Consider the following 24202-nt stretch of genomic DNA (forward strand, 5'->3'; position numbering starts at 1 on the left):
ACGCCCACCAAGCCACGCCCACAGAACCGGTAGTAAAAAAAATTGAATCCCACCACTGGTGTAGGGACATATATGCATGCGTGTATGTGCATGTGTGACCAGGCATGTATGCTATGAAAGAGAAAAAGGGAGAAATGGGGGCGGATTCAATAGCATCTCTGAAGTCTATATTGCCAACATGACAAGCAAGAGAACATCAATAGACAAGATAATATTTTCTTGTTCGTGTATGAAACTCTTCGTCATATCACTTGACTTTAGTCATATCACCTGGTCTAATTAAAACAAATTAAAATCAACATAAATCCCCGTCTTCCAAAATCCAGCCTCATCAATTTGGTGAGAAAATGATAAAAGGCTACAACCCCCACGCCTGTCCGGAAATGAACCCATCCCAAGTAGAAAAAAAAATTGAGCAAAGGTAGAAGAAAGTGTCTTGTGGACTGGGAAGCATGAAAGGATGGTAGGTACCAGGCGTCATAACTGGATATTTCCCCAACTACCCTGTTTTCCAAATTACAGGGGTGGAAAACCTAATGAAAATCCAGGCCTTATATTTCTAGACATAGAAAATTGACACATTCTGTTTTCCAGGAGCCTAGACTGAAATTTGATTCCATAATATGCATTTATACGATATTTCACTAGACTGGGAATTAGTACAGGTAAATTCTCTTTTGCAACAGGTCATTTAGTGACTGTTCAAACTTGCAGCACTGAAAAAAGTAGACTTATGACCATTTTTCAGTTATGATCTCTGAAGCATTCCTATCAGAGGTGGTATTCAGCCAGTTCAGACAGGTTCTGGAGAACCGGTAGCAGAAATTTTGAGTAGTTCGGAGAACCAGCAAATCCCACCTCTGACTGGCCCTGCCCCCACCTATTCTCTGCCTCCCAAGTCCCAGCTGATTGGCTGGGTCTTCTTTTGTTGCACTGCACAGGAGAACGGTGCTGGAAAGCAGGTTAGTGGGGTGGGGAGGGAATGGGATTTTGCGGTATTCTTCCCCTGCCATGCCCACCAAGCCACACCCACAAAACCGGTAGTAAAAAAAATTGAATCCCACCACTGATATGTGTGTATGATTTGAATTAATTACTTGGAAAAGACTTCATTCACTTTTGCCCTCAGTCCCTTGGCAATGAAAGTCTAGTCTGGAGTTCTTGCAACTCCATTCCCAGAAGTCATGGGAAGACTTGTTTTGCAATCTATTCCACTGACATTTTCTGTCTACAGTAGGGGTGTCAAACTCGATTTCATTGAGGGTCACATCAGGGTTATATTTGACCTCAGGGGGCCGGGGTGGGCATGGTCAGGGCGGGCATGGCCAGTTTGACATCACTCATGTTGGGGGTGCGTGTGATGGTCCGAGCTCTCTTTCTGACCGCGATGGCCTCCTGGAAGCCTCTTCCAGCAAAAATGGAGCTTGCAAGGGACTGCACACAGCCCTCCCAAGCTCCGTTTTCGCTCACAGAGGCACCCGTGGGCTGGTCCTTTGCTGTTTCCAAGCCAGCCTGCAGGTCAGATCTAAACATCCTGTGAGCTGGATCTGGCCCACAGGTCTTGTGTTTGGCACCCCTGGTCTACAGTGTAGTCATATAGACAAGATGGGGATGGTTGTTGGTGGTGGTGGGGGTCTTTGTTCCTTTTAATTTTGCTTAAAAATAAGCTGGTAGAGATTCTTGAAATTTTGATTTAGCAGCAAGGAAAGTGAGGTCAATGTGCTCAATGATGGGCATAAATGACTACGCAGAATTTCCATAGATGGTCCATTCAAGAAAAACGGAACAGTTGTCATTAGTTAATGATACACGGACAGATAAGAGAATCAACATGATAAGGCATCAATCCTTTTGTAGCTTATCACAAATGACACCCAGCCAAGCTAATACCCACTTGGATCTCTTTGGAAGCAAGAGAGACAATGTTTAGATCAGGACTGCCAGTCCTGGCTCTGGCACAACTCCAGTAGTAAAGTCCAAGTCTGACGAAGATACAGCAGAAATCCGGAGGATTGTAGCAACTTTGCTTTTCATTACAAAGTGTCTGTAAGAACTTACATAGATTAAAGTGATTTTCCATTTATTTATTTATAAACTTTTATGCTGTCCATCTCCCCTACAAGGTCATTGGTTGCCAACCAGTGGGCTGGGGACCACTGGTGGTCCACAGAGAAATGTCGCTCCCAAAGCACCCCTCAAAGCAATTAATCCAGGCTGCATGGGAACACAAGGCTGTGCTGCTCACATGGCCCATGGAAACACAAGTCTTGTGTCACTTGCATTGCGAACAACACAAGGTAATGAGGGGTGGGGGGAAAGGACGGAGGCGGGAACCTGGCCACCGGACTGCTTCTTTCTGCTTCTTTCTTCTTCTGCTTTTGGCTGCATTCAAGGAAAGCAGCAAAAGTCCTTCTTTCTCTCCCGTAAACTCTGCCACAAATGAGGCTTTGGGACCCTGTAAGGCATCCTGCTCCAAGAGGCTGTGCCTGTGTGACAAGTCTCATAAAGACTCATTTCTGGCAGAGTTTGGGGGAGACAAAGACAGACTTTCTGCTGCTTCTGCTGCTTTCCTTGCATGAAGCCAAAAGTCTCTCTCTCTCCCCCCTCTCCCTCTCCCTCTCCCTCCCTCCCTCTCTCCCTGAGAACAGATCTGGAAATACTATCCTGCGATGCCAAATAAAGAATGATCAATCAGTAGGAAACGGGGTGGGCAATTTTCCTGCAGTCTTTTGGGGGGATTTTCCCAGGGTCTCTGCTGCTTCTGCTTTTTCTGCAGAACTCCAGGATGACCAAAGGCCCGTCTTGTGACTACTGCAGCTCTGGAATTTGGGACCAACTTTCTCACCAACGTCAGCAAGCCACTGTCAATCAAAATTCACATTAGTGGTTCGCGGGATTTAAAATTATGAGTTTGGTGGTCCCTGAGATCCAAAAGGTTCCACTGGCACAAGTAGGGGAGGCTGTCCCATCAAGGGAGAGATGCAGAGGTACTATTCAGCAGGTTCTGACCAGTTCTGGAGAGCCGGTAGTGGAAATTTTGAGTAGTTCAGAAAACCAGCAAATACCACCTCTGACTGGCCCTGCCCCCACCTATTCCCTGCCTCCCAATTTCCAGCTGATTGTCTAGGTCTTCTTTTGTTGCCCTGCACAGGAGAGTAGAGCTGGAAAGCAGGTTAGTGGGGTGGGGAGGGAATGGAGATTTTGCAGAAATCTTCCCCTGCCACGCCCACAGAACTGGTAATAAACATTTTTGAATCCCACCACTGGAGAGAGAGCTGCTCAGATACCCTGGACCCAGGCCGTGTAGGGAGTGGGTTATTGTTTAAAGTAGTCACAAAATTATTTAAAGTATCTCTTGCAAATTTACCAGCACATCTTGTCCATAGCCATTCATGCTTTTGTCACCTTCTGTTTGCCTTTGTACCATGCACTCTAGATGGTTTGTCCTTGGACATCCAGATGTTGCAACTGTTCCAAAAGGCAGTTTTGAATGCTCTGATGGTCATCCAAGGAACACCACTGCTGAATGAGATGCATCAGCTCCCAGTTGCTTTCTGGATGCGGTTCAAAGATCTGGTTACCAACTTTACAGCCCTACCTACATGGCACAGAGCCAGATTATGTGTGGGACTGCCTGTCCTTGAGGATATCTGTCCATCCTTCTAGTTTAGAATGGATGTGCTCCAGGTCCCCTCCCTTAAATGTTGCTGATGGGATCTCAGAAGCTTGCCTTCTTGGTGGCTGCCCCTCTGCCCAGACTTTGGAGCATCTTCCTATATGAAATCCAAGAATCCCTACCTTTTAGCCTTCTGGAGGCTAAAGCATTTTGGGAAAGGGACTTTTGTTTTTAACCATGTTTTTATGGAGTGTTGTGAGCTATCTACAGTCCTAGGACATAGGCCGGGGGTCTTCAAACTTGACAACTTTAAGACCTGTGGACTTCAATTCCCAGAACTCCTCCTCCAGTCATGTTAGCTCAGGAATTCTGGGAGTTGAAGTCCACAAGTCTTAAACTTGCCAAGTTTGAAGACCCTTGACATAGGCAGTCCAGTAAATATATAAATCTGCAGCAATAAAGTATATGGAAGCTTATTAAGCAGACGTCTGCATAGAAATGCATGGAGATGAGACACTTATGGAAAAAGATACTTTGCCAGATGAAATCTTCAGTTGAACCATAGTCACAGGCCATTCCATTGAATTACTTCTGCATGGGCATGTATATTTAAGAACCTAGTGCCATAATTCTCTAATGGGTTGGTTCGGTGTTTCTCAACCCCAGCAACTTTATGTAGACTTCAACTCCCAGAATTCCCTAGCCAGGATGGGGAAGATCTTAAAGTGGCTGAGGTTGAGTAATACTAGACTAGGTTATTCTGACAAGCATATATTCAGTGTTCAAATTATTCCAGAAAAAAACAAATATCCTGCGTAACACACCTTTTTAAAGATAAGTCAAAGGCTGGAATTTGTAATAGTGTGATTAGCCTAAGCGCTGAAAGATTTATAACATATTTCTCTGTATTCTCACTACCAGTTCCCACTGAATCTAGCAAATAAGCAGATTTTGGTTTCTAAATGATAAATCCTGGTGGATCCAAAGCATATAAGCTAACGTTGCAGGATAAAATTGCTCCAGCAGCATACAAATAGTTCAGTTCCAAGGGTATATTCAGTTATTCTTAGCTTTGAATCATACAGTCCAGAATTTGAGGTGTCAACTTGCATTCCCTTGAAAGCAGAACCAATGGGAAGGGACAATTCCCCAACATTTCCAAGGCTGTTATGTTCCCCCCCCCCATGTACTCCAGCCATATGTTATTCATAAACAGTTGTCTGTATGAACTGAAAACTCATTTGATCCATGCCTTCTCAAAAAAATCTCCTCTGTCTCTAGAGTCTTCCAGATGCTGGTTGTGTTTACTGGGAGATGTGGCAATTATAATCAAATACATCTGGAAGACACTATGTAGATTCAGGATACTTATGCACAGATTTAAAAGTTGGTATTTTGCTAACTTTTGCGATGCAGTTCTGCGTCACCTCCCTCTCCCAAGAAAATTACAAAAATGTTTTTCAAAGTATGTTTTGCAGTAAAATTGAGCTACACGTGCTACCATCTCAATAATTTTTAAAAATACTACTATGGGGTGGGGGAATACACGCCTAAATACACACACAAATGTATGGGATGATAATTCATCTCTGTTATTTAAAAGAATCCTACATTCAAGAAAACAAATCACAAGTAATCCACTAGACCAGAAGTAATCTATCTTCACTTGTCTTCTCCTAGATCTTAAATGTAAGAATTTCTTCTTGTATCCTTGAAACAGGTGCAATAATAACAGTATTTCCCATCACACCAGAACAATACAGCTGTTAATAGTGGTAGACACTGGTATCAAACATCCGATTCAATCTTTCCATCCTAAATGGGTCCTTTTGGACATGAGGCCAGTCAGAGCCAACTAGAGCTAGCCCAACCATTAGCCAAAAGAAGCAGCTGCCTCAGGAACAGCATTAACAGCTCCCCGATTATAACTCATTGGTGGCTCAGTCAGTCTTTCTCCTGAGGGACGTCATCTACGCTGAGCAGCTTCTCTTAAGCTATGCCGGATGGAAGATCATCTCCCTTGGCCAACGCTAGAAAGTCAAGTGGGCATCCCACAGACTTTGATGCATGGGGTGGAAGCATTCCTTGCTTCCCCTTAGCTCTGTTGAGTTTGGAATATGGCCATCGAGTTTAAAACCTGCTTTATTTGTATTTATTTTTTATTTCATTTTGTCGAGCTTGTATTAGTTAACAGATATAAGTGTAAACATGATTATTAATACATTAAATGGATACGAATAAAAAGGAGTATTAGGACAGGGATGGTAGTCACACTGGTGCACTTACGCACGCCCCTTAAAGACCTCTTAGGAATGAGGTGAGGTCAACAGTAGACAGTCTAAAGTTAAAGTTTTGGGGGTTTGGGGAAGAAACCAAACACATCTGTCAAGTGTGGCAGGGCACAGAGAAAGACAGCATGATTTCTCAATCTAAGACAAACCAGTTCCCAGCCCAGTTTTATTTATTTATTTATTGGTTGATTGATTTGATTTGATTTGATTTGATTTGATTTGTCAATAGCTTTCAAGATAATAGGTATAAGTATAAACATAGTTGTGAATGCATGAAATGGATACATATAAGAGAAATAAAAATAAACAATAGGAGAGGGACGGTAGACACGTTGATGCACTTATACACGCCCCCTACAGACCTCTCAGGAAAGGGGTGAGGTCAATAGTAGACAGTCTAAGGTTAAAGTTTTTGGGATCTCCAATCCCACTTATCCGTGTGGTCTCTGTTGCTTTATTTGTCCACCTGGACTTTCTTGAGCATTGCTTGCCTGCATCCCATCCTAGCTCTCCTTTCCAGAAGGAGCCAGCCTCTTCCTGCCTCTTTCTCCTGAATCCTTGCCACTGCTGGCAGCTCAGCCTCTCCTACAATGCTGTTCTGTGCAGAGCTGCAAAACACCCATTAGTCTCTTCCCCCCCCACACACCTCAATTCCCATGTCTCCAGGATCTTGTCTTGTCTCTTTGGCTCCTCTCACTTTCTAGGTGGAAAGTTACAAACAGAAGGGGAAAAAAGTTTATTGGAAGCTTAGCTACCCTTTAAATCAGCTCCTTTTCTTCAGCTGAAGCCGCTAACGAAACAAACCCGAGAGTAAATCCCCCCAGAAGACCTGGCTTTTCCCCACTGAGTAAACTAATGATCAGGGGGAATTAAAGGTGGCTTTACACTACAGCTCGCGTTCCCTCGCATGCCCAGATGTTTAAGTTCCGTCAGGTTAGCAAACATGGAAAAGGCAAACTGAAAAGTCACTCACCTCTGCTCTTAACTTGTTCCCCTAGAAATCAGCTGTGGACTAGAATGAGAAATTAACAGGGGAGGTTCAGAGCCATGTGGAGAAAAAGCGTTGTTTGAGCAAACAGTGAGTCCGCTCCTCCCTCTCCCCTCCTCCTTTCCCTCCCCTACACTACAAGTGATTTCAAACAAATGATCCCCAGAGAGATCTGGGGTGGGTGGAGGTCTGGAGAAAAGCATGTGTGCGCTTGTTTGGACGTTTTGTTGCAAAGGGAGGGAGGGGCGAGGAAGAGGAGTCACCCACAGCTCCAATCTCATAATATTTCTCCCCTTTATGAAGTTATGCAAGAGGGTGGGTGGAGACGGGACCTGCCAAGAGGCAGGTTGGCTGGCAGACAAAACACAAAAGAATTAACTTCTTCAAGGTATTGGGGACGGGGTGGAAGGAGACGAGGCTGGGGTTCAAGACCACAAATACAGCCCTGTGATAATAAATGTGTCTGTTTGTGTGTGAGTGTGTGTGTGTCTGCTTGCCCCCCACTTTTTTTTTTCTTTTTCTCCTGCATCTGGAACATTGCGATATGGATTCCATTTGTATTCCCTGCCTTGTTCCCTTCAAGAATTTCAGGCCCTACAATAGCCCTTTGAAGGAAGCACAGCCCAGGGCTATTGGCAGACGTTCCTCATTGACAGGGCAGCTGAAGAGAGTTTCTCGCATTGAACAACCTAGCTGTCTTCTGTTGTTGTTTTCTCCTGCCCGGCCAATGTTCAGAGAATGCTAGGCAAGAAGCACCAGATGGGTTCTAATATTTAACAGAATAACAGAGTTGGAAGGGACCCTTGGAGGTCTTCTAGGCCAAACCTCTGCTCTTGTGGTTAGCCGGCAGCAGGTGCAGATGGCTGAGGAGAGCGTGGACACAGATGAGGGGCCAGGACCATTAGGGAGTGGACTGCTGCCTTCAGAGATTATGGGGACTGGCAGCAGCGATGAGGAGGTTCCCAAGGAGCCTGTACCAAGTGCGTGTGCATGCAGGATTGCTTGCAGGAAAGAGCAGCTACAACAGTGGGGGAGACTTGGGAGTAAGGCTGCAAGGTAATGGCCCCTCCTTCAAGAAGATAAAAGGCAGCTGTGAAGCGAACGTTCTTTGCAGGAAGCAAAGACATTTTGAATCTTAGCCTCGTGGACATTACAGTTGGTATTTGAAGTCTCTTGTGTTGTAAGCTATTTCTTATCTGTTGTTTTTTGGCAGCCTTGCAAAAACTTGGCAAGGCTCTTTCTTGTCGGAGCTAATTAGTTGGAAGCAACCTTTTATCTGTGAAGAAACAGGATTCATAGATGAAACATTAAAAGGTTGTGCTGCTGCCTTTGTCTTGTGTTTGCTCTCTTGGAACCAGGTTGGGGTCAGAATACCTGCTCAAGCAGGAAACCTGTACCTTTTCAGACAAGCGGTTATCTAATCTCTACTTAAAAACCTCCAGTGATGAAGCATCCACAATTTCTGGAGACAAGTTGTTCCACTGATTAATTGTTCTAACTGTCAGGAAATTTCTTCTTATTTCTAGCTTGGGCCTCTCCCTGTTTAGTTTCCTTCTTGTTCTTTGAAGAATAGGTTGACACTCCCCCGCCTTCTTCATGGCAGCTCCTTAGCAGGGGTGGGCTGCTGGGGGTTCACAGGGGTTCAGGAGAGCCCCTAGCTAAGATTCTGTGCAGTTCAGAGAACCCCCAAATCCCACTCCTGGCTGGCCCCGCCCACCCCACCTCGCCCCTCCCAGGAGTCCCCATGTGGCCTGTTTTGGACGCACGTGGAGGCTCAGGGAGGGTGAAAAATGGGAAGGCCAGAAATAGGCCTGTTTCCAGCTTCCAGAGAGCCTCCAGAACCCAGGGAGGCAATTTTCGCCCTCCCAGAGTCGCAAGGAATGCAAAAGCTCACAAAAACACCCCCCACCATGGTGCAGGAGCCAACTAGGCCACGCCTACCATGGCCACGCCCACCCAGCAACCGGGCAGAGAACCTTTTGCTAAAATTTTTGAAGCCCACCCCTGCTCCTTAGATATTGGAAGACTAGATATTGGAAGACATATCACCCCTAGTCCTTCTTTTCATTAAATTAGACATACCCAATTCCTGCAACCATTGTTCATATGTTTATATAATGCAGAAAGACTAAATCCCACAAGGTCACAGATAAGGAGCCTCTTTACACAGTGCTTTGTAACAAGGGTGTCACGTGACATGTCGGGACTTTTTTTTCCCCTTTGCTAAATTGGGCATGGATGGATGGCCCATGGGCCAGGAGTTTGACAGCCCTGCTGTATAATGTAGTCCACCTCAGTACTGTCTTCTCAAAGCCAGTTCTCTCTACAATGGTGGTTATTTTGCCCATGCACAGAAGATCACACAGTTAGCTGGTGTTGGTGGAAGAGACAAGTCCAAGAGGTGTGGAAGATAGTCATTAATGATATCCAGTTTTCATGAGATATACCAGGAAATACCTCAGCTTCCTTGAAGTACGCAAGGAGAAAAGTTGTCCAATAAAGGTCCAAAGTTGTCCAAAAAACTTTGTCCAATAAAGGTCCTTCACCTCTATGTCAAACATATCATTAAAGTGAATAAATTTCTAGCAGATATCTACATATTGTTAACTGAAAACTAAACAGGAAATCTTATATACACTGCTCAAAAAAAATAAAGGGAACACTTAAATAACACAATGTAACTCCAAGTCAATCACACTTCTGTGAAATCAAACTGTCCACTTAGGTAGCAACACTGATTGACAATCAATTTCACATGCTGCTATGCAAATGGAATAGACAACAGGTGGAAAGCATAGGCAGTTAGCAAGACATACCCAATAAAGGAGTGGTTCCGCAGGTGGTGACCACAGACCACCTCTCAGTTCTTATGCTTTCTGGCTGATGGTTTGGTCACTTTTGAATGCTGGCAGTGCTTTCACTCTAGTGGTAGCATGAGATGGAGTCTACAACCCACACAAGTGGCTCAGGTAGTGCAGCTCATCCAGGATGGCACATCAATGCGAGCTGTGGCAAGAAGGTTTGCTGTGTTTGTCAGCGTAGTGTCCAGAGCATGGAGGCACTACCAGGAGACAGGCCAGTACATCAGGAGATGTGGAGGGGGCCGTAGGAGGGCAACAACCCAGCATCAGGACCACTACCTCCGCCTTTGTGCAAGGAGGGACAGGAGGAGCACTGCCAGAGCCCTGCAAAATGACCTCCAATGGGCCACAAATGTGCGTGTGGCTACTCAAACGGTCAGAAACAGACTCCATGAGAGTGGTATGAGGGCCTGACATCCATAGGTGGGGGTTGTGCTTATAGCCCAACACTGTGCAGGACGTTTGGCATTTGCCAGAGAACACCAAGATTGGCAAATTCGCCACTGGCACCTTGTGCTCTTCACAGATGAAAACAGGTTCACACTGAGCACATGTGACAGACGTGACAGGGTCTGGAGACGCCGTGGAGAGCGTTCTTCTGCCTGCAACATACTCCAGCATGACCATTTTGGCAGTGGATCAGTAATGATGTGGGGTGGCACATCTTTAGGGGGCCGCACAGCCCTCCATGTGCTCGCCAGAGGTGGCCTGACTGCCATTAGGTACCGAGATGAGATCCTCAGACCCCTTGTGAGACCATATGCTGGTGCAGTTGGCCCTGGGTTTCTCCTAATGCAAGACAATGCTAGACCTCATGTGGCTGGAGTGTGTCAGCAGTTCCTGCAAGACGAAGACATTGATGCTATGGACTGGCCCACCCATTCCCCAGACCTGAATCTGATTGAGCACATCTGGGACATTATGTCTCACTCCATCCACCAACGCCACGTTGCACCACAGACTGTCCAGGAATTGGGGGATGCTTTAGTCCAGGTGTGGGAGGAGATCCCTCAGGAGACCATCCAGCACCTCATCAGGAGCATGCCCAGGCATTGTAGGGAGGTCATACAGGCACGTGGAGGCCACACACACACTACTGAGCCTCATATTGACTTGTTTTAAGGACATTACATCAAAGTTGGATCAGCCTGTAGTGTTTTTTCCCACTTTAATTTTTAGTGTAACTCCAAATCCAGACTTCCATGGGTTGCTAACCATGGGTTGATTTCCATTGATAATTTTTGTGTGATTTTGTTGTCAGCACATTCAACTATGTAATGAACAACGTGTTTAATAAGAATATTTCAATCATTCAGATCTAGGATGTCTTATTTTTGTGTTCCCTTTATTTTTTTGAGCAGTGTATATACTGTAAAGCCTACAAACTTGAAATTTGGCACATATGTTCCTCTTGGCTTCTAGGTGCTCACTAAGAAAGGATTTTTCGAAATGACCATCAGAGCATGAGTATTTTGTATATTATTATTAACACGCTCTGATGCTAAGGAGTTCTACTCCCCCTCCCCACCTGAAAAGAAAACTGTTCCAAATGCAAAACACAAGCAGAGGAGAGGAGTTTCAGTTTTAGTTTCACAGCAGCAACCAGCTTGAGTGCAGAACGATTGAGCTAAGCCATGTCCAGACTCCTTGCTGTCTCCTTGCTCAGACATCAAATACTGTTTCAGTTTCCAAACAGCTATCAACTCTCTCACACACTGACAGGACGCTAGCCAGATGAATACAGATGGATGCTGGTAGGCAGAGGCAGTATTTTTTCCCCTTATTTTCCTCCCCCAAAACTAAGCCCGACCACATAGTTTCGTAGCAAAGCACGGGTATCGAGCTAGTTGTAAATAAGACAATACTTCAAACTAAGTTTCCGAAATATCTTTACTACCATTTCTTCTTCCTTTAAAAAAAAATTAAGATAGGAAGTAGAGAACTCACCAATCCCAGATATCTAAATTAATACTAAACTGTGATAAGAAGTGGCTAGAGAGAGAGGACCTTCTTAGTGTAGCTCGCCATTTGTACAATTTTTTTCCCTGGAGACCCCTGAGGGTTTTAATTTTCCCAAGTTTTTAAATATAAATCTATTTTGTCCTGCAAGTTTGTGAACTGTGGAAGGATGTCTCATGGGACCCAGACAGGTGTGTGTGTGTGTGTGTGTGTGTGTGTGTGTTTTGAAAGTTTTTCCCCCTCAAAGCCAGAGAAAAATGGTTTTTGGATCACCTATCCACTCACTGGTAAAATCACACTATAATACATTGAGGTATCTTATCACTGTGTGTTTAACTTCTTTGTTACATGCCTGAAAAGTTTATCTGAGAGGTGGCATAACATTTTTTTAAAGTTAAAAATTATTTAAAGAAGTATCAAAGACTTCTGAAGGTTCAGTAGTTAGGACAAATATGAATGTTCATTAGATGTGGCTTTTGTAACGTTTTAGCGTTGTTTAAAATAATTAAAATAAAAGCTGGTGATGAATGGCCTTCTGAAATTCTCCCTTGAATGTGTGGGCAGGGAGATAACGGGCCTTAAGGACTGAAAAGTTGCCTGCTGATGAGGTTCCATTTCTGACGAAAAATCATGTTCATGATTTGAAAGTGCTCTTCAATCTTCAACAATTCAAGCAGCAAGAAGCATCTGTGCACAACTACTACATCTATTATACCAGCCTCAACTTCGTATGACGTGTAACAAGATTTCATATGTCTTGACTTCTGCAAAGTGCTTTAAAGGAAGCTACTTTTCAAAACTGTCCAGAAAAAAAAATGGTGTAAAATAAGCAGGATGTTAATCATTGCAAAATACATGGATTACAACAGATTTATCTTGAAAGATCTACTCTGGCTGCCATTTGCCTACCAGCACAAATTAAATTGTAGAGTTATGTTTGAAACTCTCCAGTTATTTATTTATTTGATTTATTTGATTTGTCAATTGTTTACAAGATAATAAGTATAAGTGTATACATAGTTATGAATACATGAAATGGGTACATATAAGAAAAATAAAAGAAAAATAAAAGAAACAATAGGACAGGGACGGTAGGCACGTTGGTGCACTTATGCACGCCCCCTAGAGACCTCTTAGGAAAGGGGTGAGATCAATAGTAGTCAGTATTATATAGTAGAGTAGACAATAGTAGAGGAGTAGGTGGGACCCCTTTGAAGATGTCTCCATTGCTAAACCTATTTTGTATGGTTATTTAGCGCAAGCCGGCTTGGGTGTTCATAAAATACACAATCAGAGTATGAATTCAACAAACAAACAAAAAAAGAATGGATAGTTTCATTACATTTCTCCAGGGGAGGGGGAAATTCTCCAACGGGGACTCAATAGAAGGATTCTCTCTTAGGGGCGAAACGGTACCACCTATCCTTCCCCCACCCCCAAGGATGCCTGGGAGATGACAGAAAAACGAAGAAATCATATCAGCTTTATCCTGAGTCAAGCGCATCAGAGCAAGACATATAATGACAGCTGAGAAATTGCACAAGATATTTAAAAGATTTTTGTATCAAAAGGTCAAACTCCCCAAAGGTTGTATTCCTTTATCTCATGGGATATATTATAGGATTGATAGAGCAATCTAAGTTGGGAAGTGGGCATAAATTGTCATGGCAAACAATCCATTCCACCCATGCCCTGCCTACTAATATTGGCCAGGGGTTATAGGAAGGGAGGGTTTTCTGAAAAGAGGCCAAGGAAATCTTTGCTGTTTTGCTTTTTATCTTTATACCATCAAACATGCTAGCTATAGAATGCTATGGATTTGAACCAAGGCCACTTTGGAGCCATAAAAGCATTTTCAATTCTATAGATACACCTGAGTCAGTTTTTACCCTAGTGAAAGAACCACATCAACCAAGATATATACTCCAAACACACTTTCCAGCAGGTTCAGCAGTATTTTTATTTCCAAAGAAGCATGTATGAGACCATGCTACAAATCTGGGATCCTTGGCGCTCTCTGAGTTTGTTTGTTTTCTTGCAGATGTTTCATTACCAAAATAGGTAACATCATCAGTGCTAGTAGGGAATGGTGTGGGTCTCATTTAATATACTAGTGGCTTCTCTTCTATCTATACCACAAATGCTATATAAAACTAGATATTAACAAGCATTATGGTATAAGCCATGGTATTCCCGATTGAAGCCTAAGTTAGACTTTGAAGAAGCAAGACAGCAGGTTGATTGACTGACAGTGCCATGGATAACCAGGAAAACAAACAAATGATTAAATCAAATAAACCAGACCAAAAGTTTTCACTTAATGCACAAATGACCAGGCTCAAATTATCCTACTTTGGACAATTATGCAAAGACCCAGCTTTCTGGAGAAGGCTGGAGTGTTGGGAAAGGTGGAAGAAATGACAAGAAGAGAACAACCAGCAGGAAAGTTATAGTGGTTACAATTACAGTGGTGATGGGGTTGGGCGAGGGTATTAGAATTGTTGAAGAACCACCCTGGAAACAGCAAAGGACTGGTCTACAGTGCCTTCGCCAGCTTGACATCACTCATGTTGAAGGCACCCCTCCCGTGCTCCATTTTTGCTGGCAGAGCGCTACAGGATGCCATCACAGCTGAAAACAGAGCCTGGGAGGGGTGGCCCTGACATGAATGATGTTGAGCTGGCCATGCCCATCCTGGCCACACCCAACCCGCCTCCAAGGTCAAACACAACCTTGATGCGGCCCACAATCAAATTGAGTTTGATACCCCTGATCTATGCAATCACTAAGAGTCAACCAGGACTTGAGGGCATACAGTCAATCAATCAATCAATCAATCACTCAAGGTAATCTTATTGATCTCATGCTTTCCCATTTGGTTGGGATTATAACTCTGAGCATTTGGAGCTGGAAACTCTTAGAATTGTCATCTTATTTCTCTGCATGGTGCATAGCGGGAGGAAACTGCTTTAAAAAAATTTAAATACAAAAATACAACTACTAAAGATGTAATTATAGCATTTTCCTAAGAAGAAAAAAGTATCAACTCAAATCAATATTATGGGCAGTTAAGCATTCAGTTCATATTAATTTGTTGCACCTTCTCGACCATTTCAATTTATCAGTTTATGATGAAGTTGTTATGTGATTGCATATTTATGAAACATCATTCTACAGTATCTATTATTGTTTAGTATTTATCTATGGCCTGAGGTTTAATCAATCAATGCATTATTTTCATGCATTTATAGTTAGATTATAACTAGAGTTGTAATCTATAAGAAGAAAACCTTTTAATGAATCTGGCATTAGGGTAAACCTTCAATATGTATTGACTAATTCAAGCAGTTTGTATAAATGATTTCTGAGACAGTATAAATATATGCATTATATCAAATTATGTACACATTTTAGATAATTTTTATTCCAAAGTGCACAAATGTAATATGTTTAATCAATATGTTAACAGATTGTTGGGCAAACATTCTTAATTAAAAAACAGATCTCAGAAGGGAATAAATATAACTAATTTTCTGGCCAAGACTGGTTTTAATAATATACCATAGACAATGAAAAAGTGTTCTGGTTTATAATGAAAACAAAGCACATACTCAACCAAACTTTCTAAATCCTATTAATCTCAATGGAAAAATAAATATCTCATAGTGACTTTTTATTTATTTAATTAATTAATCTTCATTTAAAATCTTGTTTTTGCTCTTATAGTTACCAGTCTACTGGGATAGATTGCAAGAAATACATTAAATATGGACCTCTATATATACAGTATAAGATTCCTTCAAGGAAATCAGGACATATATTTGCAGTGCATATATTTGAAATTTTCTCAATGACCCAAAGACAAGAGTCTAGCCACCATGCCATACCAAAATTAGATTCATAATTTAAATGTCCCAGCCCATCACTTATAGGCAACAATACAAAGTTGTTTAAGGTCAGTAAACAGATTTTCTATAAAATTCAAAAAAAATTTTTTTGGCAATCTAAAGGTACTGTCATCAGCATGCACAATAATCCTATTATTTATTGTGTACATTTTACACCCCACCCATATGGTTTGCCAAGCAATTTCTTGCAGTCATAGCTTCCAGTATTGGAAAACCTTTGCAATGTCACAGAAAGTAAATTTTTAAAAATAAAAATAAAAACAAGGATAAACAGGATTGGGTAGCTATCCATGTGACCAGAAAGACAAAAATAGAGTAACAAAAACCAGCTGCTGTATTATGAATGCCACCATTTTCATTTCCATTGGCTAGGACCAGAAAAGCCACATAACATGTTCTCCATGCTCAGATAAATTTCTAGGACAATATCTATTATATTCTGCAAGAAATCCCTTTGAAATCTGCAGTTCAAGAAGGGTGAGCACTTTGGGATTCATAAGCACCAAAATGGTGGAAGACAACTTCATTGGCATCTGTCAGTTTCTTATCTGCTCTGACTCTAATTAAAAATAAACATTTGAATGTTTTTTTAAAAAAGTTAATGGGAAGCAAGCCTGCCCCAAAGCAAAGCACCAATCGCTAGCACTCTGAGGTTTTATAATAATGCCTCTTGGTCCAATGTGCTGTCCCACCTGAAAGCCATCACAGATCCGCTATTAGATCCCATGCAGTTTGCATACTGAGCAAATAGACCAACAGATGATGCTGTTAATATGGCTCTGCATAACCTACAACACCTTGAATCTCTAAATACCTACGCGAGGGTCCTCTTTGTAGACTTCAGTTCAGCATTCAATACCATCATTCCAGACACTCTTCTAAGTAAATTAAACCAACTAGCGGTACCTGAACACACTTGTAAGTGGATCATAAGCTTCCTAACAGACAGGAAGCAGCAGGTGAAGCTAGGCGGAATCACATCCGATACCTGTACAATTAGCACAGCCACCCCAGTCCCAAGGCTGTGTGCTGTCTCCACTTCTCTTCTCCTTATATACCAATGACTGCATCTCAAACGATCCATCTGTTAAAATACTGAAGTTTGCTGATAACACAACAGTGATAGGTCTCATTCGAGACAACGATGAATCTGCATACAGGCAGGAGGTTGCACAACTTGCCTCGTGGTATAACCAGAACAATCTGGAACTGAACACACTCAAAACCGTAGAAATGGTGGTAGACTTTAGAAGAAACTCTCTCTTACTACCACCTCTTACAATACTAGACAACACTGTATCAACAGTAGAGACCTTCACATTTCTAGGTTCTACGATATCACATGACCTAAAATAGACACCTAACATCAAAAATGTCATCAAAAAAGCACAACAAAGAATGTTCTTTCTGCATCAACTCAGAAAGCTCAAACTGCCCAAGGAGTTGCTGATACAGTTCTATAGAGGAATGATTGAGTCTATCATCTGCACTTCTATAACTGTCTGGTTTGGTTCTGCAACCCAACAGGACAGACACAGACTTCAGAGGATAATTAGGACTGCAGAAAAAACAATTACTACCCACCTGCCTTCAACTGAGGACCTGTATACTGCACCAGTCAAAAAGAGGGCTGTGAAAATATTTACAGACCTCTCACATCTCGGACATAAACTGTTTCAACTCCTTCCCTCAGAACAACCCTATAGAGCACTGCACACCAGAACAACTAGACACAAGGACAGTTTTTTTCCTGAAAGCCATCACTCTGCTAAACAATTAATTCCCTCAACACTGTCCAACTATTTACAAAATCTGAACTACTAGTACTGTTAATCTTCTCATCACTCCTTATCACCCATCCCCTCCCACTTATGACTGTATGACTGTAACCTTGTTGCTTGTATCCTTAGGATTTATATGGACTGTTTCCTAGTATGAGTTGATTGCTTATTGTACCCTATGACTATCATTAAGTGTTGCACCTTATGATTCTCAACTCTTGACGAATGTATCTTTCCCTTTATGTATACTGAGAGTATTTGCACCAAGACAAATTCCTTGTGTGTCCAATCACACTTGGCTAATAAATAATTCTATTCTGTCCTGTCCTGTCCTGTCCTGTCCTGTCCTGTCCTATCCTATCCTATCCTATCCTATCCTATTCTATGTAGGGCAACACAGACCTTCTAAGAAAATAACATTGGCAAATAGATGTAACCAGAGGTGGACTGCTGGGGGTTTGCAGGGGTTCAGGAGAGCCCCTAGCTAAGATTCTATGCAGTTTGGAGAACCTCCAAATCCCACCCCTGGCTGGCCCCGCACACCCAGGAGTCCCCATGCATGCAGGTAAGTGCAGGGTGCAGGAGGCTCGAGGAGGGTGAAAAACCGGCCTCCCAGAAGTTCAGGAAGGCCAGAAATGGGCCCGTTTTTGATTTCCAGAGAGTTTCTGGCGCCCAGGAGCAGTGGTGCATTTCAAAAAAAATTTATCACCAGTTCAGTGAGCACGGCTTAATGGGCGTGCTTTGCACATGCGCACATACTTTGCATGTGCACGCATGCCAAACATGCAGTTTGCGCAGGCACAGAGGCGTTTTGACTCACTACCTGCAAGCCTGCACTCTCCTGGTCGCTTCAGCAGTTGCCATGTAGCATTCTCCTATGATGTGCAAAGCAGCTGCGCTTCAAATTCAGAGGATAAAGATGAGTATGGGAGCCCAGGCAGGTGGGTGGCCCCAACAGCAGAGTGTTGGAGAGGCCCAGTTCAGTCTCCGCTGCACAGCGGTGCTACCGGCTCGGCAGAACCAGGCTGAACCAACAGAATACCACCACTGCTGGGGAGGTCATTTTCACCCTTGGGGAAAGCCTCCAGAGCCCCGTGAGGGTAAAAACACCCCCACACACACACCGTGGTGCAGGAGGCTGACTAGGCCACGCACACCCAGCAACCAGACAGAGAACCCTTTGCTAAAATTTTTGAAGCCCACTGCTTTCCTTAGAAATGTGCCCTACTCTCTCTCCATAATGAGAGAGTAGAATGGCAGACAATATCCTAGAAGGAAGAAGAGAAGCAGGGGAATAGCCTCTCACCGAATTTACCTTCTGATATATAGATCTATTTTGTGACTGTATATTATACAAGGGCATAATAAAATGTACCAACAAACCAAAAGGCATCAGAGACTGGACCAATGAACTATGGTTCTTTCCTTAGATATATCCTAGAGATTTTTTTTTCCCATCCTGCTTTTAAATATTAAACTTTTATTGAAGCATTGTGAAGCCCTGTGTGTCAATACTATCACAAGAATTGCTAACTCAGAAAGGTTATTTGCTTTTGAAATTGGGTTTTTTTGCTTAATCAGCTTCGAAGAAGCACGTGATACTAGCCATGTGATCAAAAGTGATGTGCTATGCCATTTGTAGATAGCCACCCTAATCTGACTTCCAGCCCTTTTTTTCTGGCTTGTCAATGGAAGTTGGCCCTTCAAAATCAAACCCTAATGAAAATATAATGAGGACAAAGCTGGCTGTTCCATTTCAGGAAGTCCCCTTAACCAGACACAGTAAGGTTTCCTGCAAATGTCTCTGGATCTTTTAACTCCTGCCCAGAGAGAGTAGGCAGTCTGGAATCCAAACAGACATTTTATTTACCATGAAGATTCAAAGCTTTATTTACTCCCTCCAGTAAGCCTACTATAAAGCACAGGAAATGAATTCCTGAGTCCTATCTAAATGTCTTATCTGAACAGATTGACATGTATGGTATCTCATCAGTCCTTAAGTGGAGAGGGGATAATGCTCCATAATGAATTAATGGTCTGGCCGATACTTTGATTTCCTTTTAACTGTTCTTCTGTGTCTTCCAACTATCACTAATCCTTAAGTTATATAACTTTAATCCAGTAATAATTGTTCTATTATAGCTCATAAAACAGACTGACAGTGTGGCAAAATAGAATTTCAGACCTCCTTAAGACATCCCCATCTTCAGGAATTTTCTTTCCTTACCAAAAAATAGCAGGGTTAAGGCATATCAGAGGTGGTATTCAGCAGGTTCTGACCAGTTCTGGAGAACCTGCAAATACCACCTCTGACTTGCCCCGCCCCCATCTCTTCTCTGCTTCCCAAGTCCCAGCTGATTGGCTGGGGCTTCTTTCGTTGCCCTACACAGGAGAACGGAGCTGGAAAGCAGGTTAGTGGGGTGGGAAGGGAATGGGGATTTTGCAGTATCTTTCCCCTGGAGTGAAGTGGGAATGGAGATTTTACAGTATCCTTCCCGGCCACACCCACCAAGCCATGCCACGCCCATCAAGCCACACCCACAGAACCGGTAGTAAAAAAATGTTGACTCCCACCACTGAGTCATATGTCCTCTTTTAAACAAAATACACAATTTCTGTCCAACTACCAAATAATAATATGAGTGGTGCAGTGACCTAGAGGAGGAGCTCTCACCTCACAATCAGAAAGCTATGAGTTCGATCCTAGGTAGCAGCAGATATTTCCTCTCTGGGTACGATGAGAATGTATCGGCTAGATATAACTGCATGCTGGTGACAGGAAGGGCATCTAGCCAGTAAACATTTAGCTCCATTCAGTTGCCCAAATTCCATCCCGCACGGGATTATGGGGTTATTAAAAGGAGATGATGATGATGATGATGATGATGATGATGATGATGATGATGATATCAGATAATAATAGGTAATCCCCCTGAATATTTCAGAGACCCGCAACAGCTGATCTCTTTCTCTTTCCTGCCCACTTATTTTCTGTTGGAAAATGCTCTTCTATTGAAACTGCTGATCTGGGTAAATCTACATAAATTACAGGACTGATACAAAATCACGCTTCAGTTTGGATCCATACTGGGGAGATGGAGCTTGTAAATGTCACCATATCTTTTCTTTTTTGGAGGAAACTTTCTGGTTTTAGAAAGAAGCAAATTTAGAGAGGTGAAGAAGATGCTTCTAACATCATATTTCTCCTCTGGACTCATGAAACCCACACAGGGCAGTCACAAAATTGAGTTTAAATAGTACTAACAGTAAACTTAGTCATCAATCACCAACAAACGTTAGGCTAACAAGTCACTGCCTCAATTTAACTATAGCAGTGAAGGTCGCTTAGCACTGCTGCAGTACAGATTGAGTGGGGACTCATGCCATAGAATGCTGCCATTGATATGTGTGTGGCAGAGATGGCATTCAGCAGGTTCTGACCAATTCTGGAGAGCCGGTAGCGGAAATTTTGAGTGGTTTGGAGAACTGGCAAATACCACCTCTGACTGGCCCCGCCCCCATCTATTCTCTGCCTCCCGAGTCCCAGTTGATTGGCTGGGTCTTCTTTTGTTGCCCTGCACAGGAGAACGGAGCTGGAAAGCAGGTTAGTGGATATGGGGAGGGAATGGGATTTTGCAGTATCCTTCCCATGCCATGCACACCAAGCCACGCAACTATCTGTTGCCAAGTACTGTGATGTACACTGCACCATGACATCATCACACAAAGAATTAAAATTACATCATCCTGACAAGTGTGATGACGCTGTCCCCCTTATTATGACCCCTTGATTAAAAAGGGGCCATCATAGTGCCAGTCTCATTCCGCCTTGCTACATTGTAAAGTTGTGATATTGCTGGAGAGAAATTCTAATGAGCCTTTATGGAACACAATATTCAAAGTATATCCATTTACAATAAAAATGCTAAGTCAGGGATACGAAAAAGAAACACAGCATATTCAACAGAAAATGCTCTAATGTGAAATACAAATGCAAATTGATTGTGTTGGTGATATTCTAAGGAAAATTGTTCATGAGAAAATAAAGAAAAATTAGCTACAGTTTTTCATCCAGTCAACAAGATATAATTTCTGTTTCTATCCTTAATATAGCATGTGCAGATTTTTAAAGAAGAAAGTTATAATAATAATATAATAATAGCATCAAGGAAGTTCATGCATGTTCCAGCAATAACCAAACTGCATCAGAAGTTCCATTGGAAACTTAGAAGCCATCATGCATGAAAACTGAGTTATGTACTCTTATATATTCTCATATATTATGCAGTATTTAATAACTGGAAATACAAACATATACCTCATCATTAATTGGTTCCAACAGGCACGATAAGTAGTAAAAATGATTTTCTCATAAGGAATAATGTAGTGAGCTACAAGACAGCCAACACCAACAAGTTCCAGCTTGTGTGTTGGGTACCAAACAAACAATGAGTACTGGGACAAAATTTTCACGTCAAAATGTTGTTAAGTACTAAATTCAATGAGTTTCAAGGCATTGAATACCAAGGAACTACTGTACTGGTCTTTAAAATATCAAAGTGGAGAACATGGAATTTAAATTTAAATATGTATATGGCCATTTACATTGGACATAAATACCAAACATAGCTAATCATATACAACAAAAGCCACATATAGCACATTAAGACTACTTGGTATCAATAATTTATATATTGATTAAAATTTAATTGAGAGGCAGCTTGTAAGAGACATGAGAGTTCATGCCATCCAAACCAGGGGTGTCAAACTCAAGGTCTACAAGATGGATCTGGCCTGTGGGATGCTTAGAACTGCAAATAGCAAAGGACTGGCCCACAGTGCCTCTGCCAGCAAAAACAGAGCTCGGGATGGCCACGTACAGACCTCCTGGCCCCCGTTTTCAGCCAAGATGGCCTCCTGCAGTCCTCTGCCAGCTAAAATGGAGCTGGGGACAAGGGCACAGAGGGCTAGCAAAACAAACTAAAAACAAAACAAAGGGATAAATGTTTCCCCTTTTCCATTTGACCATACAAGAAGGGACAGGAAAGGAGAAAGTGAAAGAGAAAAGACAAAGAAAAAGAAGGAAAGATAGGAAGAGAGCAAGGAAGGAAAAATAAGGAAAGAGGAGAATGAAGAATGAAGAGGGAAGGAAAAATAAAGAAAAGGAAGGAAGGAAGGAAGGAAGGAAGGAAGGAAGGAAGGAAGGAAGGAAGGAAGGAAGGAAGGAAGGAAGGAAGGAAGGAAGGAGATTATAATGAGAGTGAGGGAAGGTCTGAGGGAAGTCCTGTCTAAGCACTTGGCCACCATAGGTGCCCTCAACACAAGTGACATCAAGCTGGCCACCCACACAGGCCATGCCCACACAGGCCATGCTCACACATGCCCGCCAAAGTCAAACACAACCTTGATGTGGCCCTCAATGAAATCAGATCTGACACCCCTGATCTAAACAATGAAAAAACTACCTACTTAAAAGAATAAAAGCAGTAACGGATTATGACTGAAATATATGGAGCGTGCCTTGTTGAAGAAGACTGCAATGTATGTATAAACTGCAACAAAGATTTAAGTGGCCCACTGAGACAACTGTTTTGCAGCTCTAGACCATTACAAATGTGATTTTTACATCCTTCATTTACAAGAGATTGACTACAATAGCCATTTTCCACACCATTATCTGAATAACAAAGATCCCAAGGGCTATAGCCTGTATCAAATTCTGTTTTAATTTGAAATCATCCTATTATTCTAGGGAGAAAAAAAAAACAAGATTTCCAGCAGTCAACTAGAGATCCTTTCTACTGCTCCCAGACACAGCCAGGTTGTCCTTTACTCAATGCACAAATTCAGAATTTCATTAAAAAAAATGTCCAATAAAACATTGTGTGTCCTTTCAGGGGTTGAATAATGGATCCCAGCAGCAAAACTACTGGCTAAGAATACCAAGTATTACACTTCAATGATACCTGAGAATGTGACTCCACATTTCTCTGACCTGTGATAAAGATCACATATAAATAATGCAACTCTTCCTCGTGTACCCATCTGGCATTTGGTATAATAAGGTATCTCACCAATCCCCCAATCCTTCTTTGAAGCTTTGCAAACACAGCATATTTACGGTCTATTCAGAAATGATGAGATTTCTGTGGTCCTTTGGCTTGGTTTTCTCTTGACTGTCCTTATGCCATAATCCAGGTTTGCAAAGCCCAACTCCCGTTGTTAATTTCTGCATTTGAACTCTAGTAAAACCATGTGATGTACTCCCTATCGAAGGGACACAGGCATGAGATTACATTTTGGCAATCAAACAATGTAACATTGCCTCTGGAAATTTCTGGGATAGAGTAGGCAATCCAAGACATGTGAGATCTGTGTTAGATTTAGATTCTGATCTTTTAAATGTACCAGAGTCACCTAATGTAACCTCGCTATGTACGTTTCTGCATGTATCAAAAATACACAGGATTTCACATGTTCATCCTGCCACTAGCAAGCTTTCTTGGAAATCAGAGCTCCCAAATAAATACCTCTGCAATATAAATGTAAGCTGTCAGTTCTTCTCTAATGATCACTGGTGGCAATAGAGCAAGGCAAGATCACTTCTGCCTCTTCAAGATTCAGAGGAGAACAGGATGTTACAGTCCCCGAGGGAAAGGACAAATTAAATCCCCTATTTCCATTCTAGATATAGTCATGATCCAACTGCTAATTGACTCTTGGAGGCTGGCACTCTCTATTATATGTGTGGACAGCACATCAGTTTAAAGGGTAAAGCAAGTCATCAGTACATTCAGT

At 42.4% G+C, this 24202-nt stretch overlaps 1 protein-coding gene across 2 annotated transcripts in view; it reads right to left on the minus strand.

The window, feature by feature from the left end:
* The window catches only part of LOC113448614 (sodium- and chloride-dependent betaine transporter-like), an 80942-nt gene extending 57357 nt beyond the window's left edge, over positions 1–23585 (minus strand). The window contains exon 1 of one of the 2 annotated variants that reach the window (XM_087935037.1): positions 23479–23585. In XM_087935037.1, coding sequence (XP_087791163.1) covers positions 23479–23519 — 41 coding nt within the window. In that variant the 5' untranslated portion in view covers positions 23520–23585. Of the gene's footprint in view, positions 1–6880; positions 7002–23478 lie in introns of those variants that run through there. The other variant, XM_026719366.2, reaches the window with a different exon arrangement.
* Positions 23586–24202: the final 617 nt, after the last annotated feature.

The sequence above is a fragment of the Pseudonaja textilis genome, chromosome 5 (assembly GCF_049901715.1).
Source record: "Pseudonaja textilis isolate UNSWEBS1 chromosome 5, rPseTex1.2, whole genome shotgun sequence".
Classification (NCBI taxonomy): Eukaryota; Metazoa; Chordata; class Lepidosauria; order Squamata; family Elapidae; genus Pseudonaja; species Pseudonaja textilis.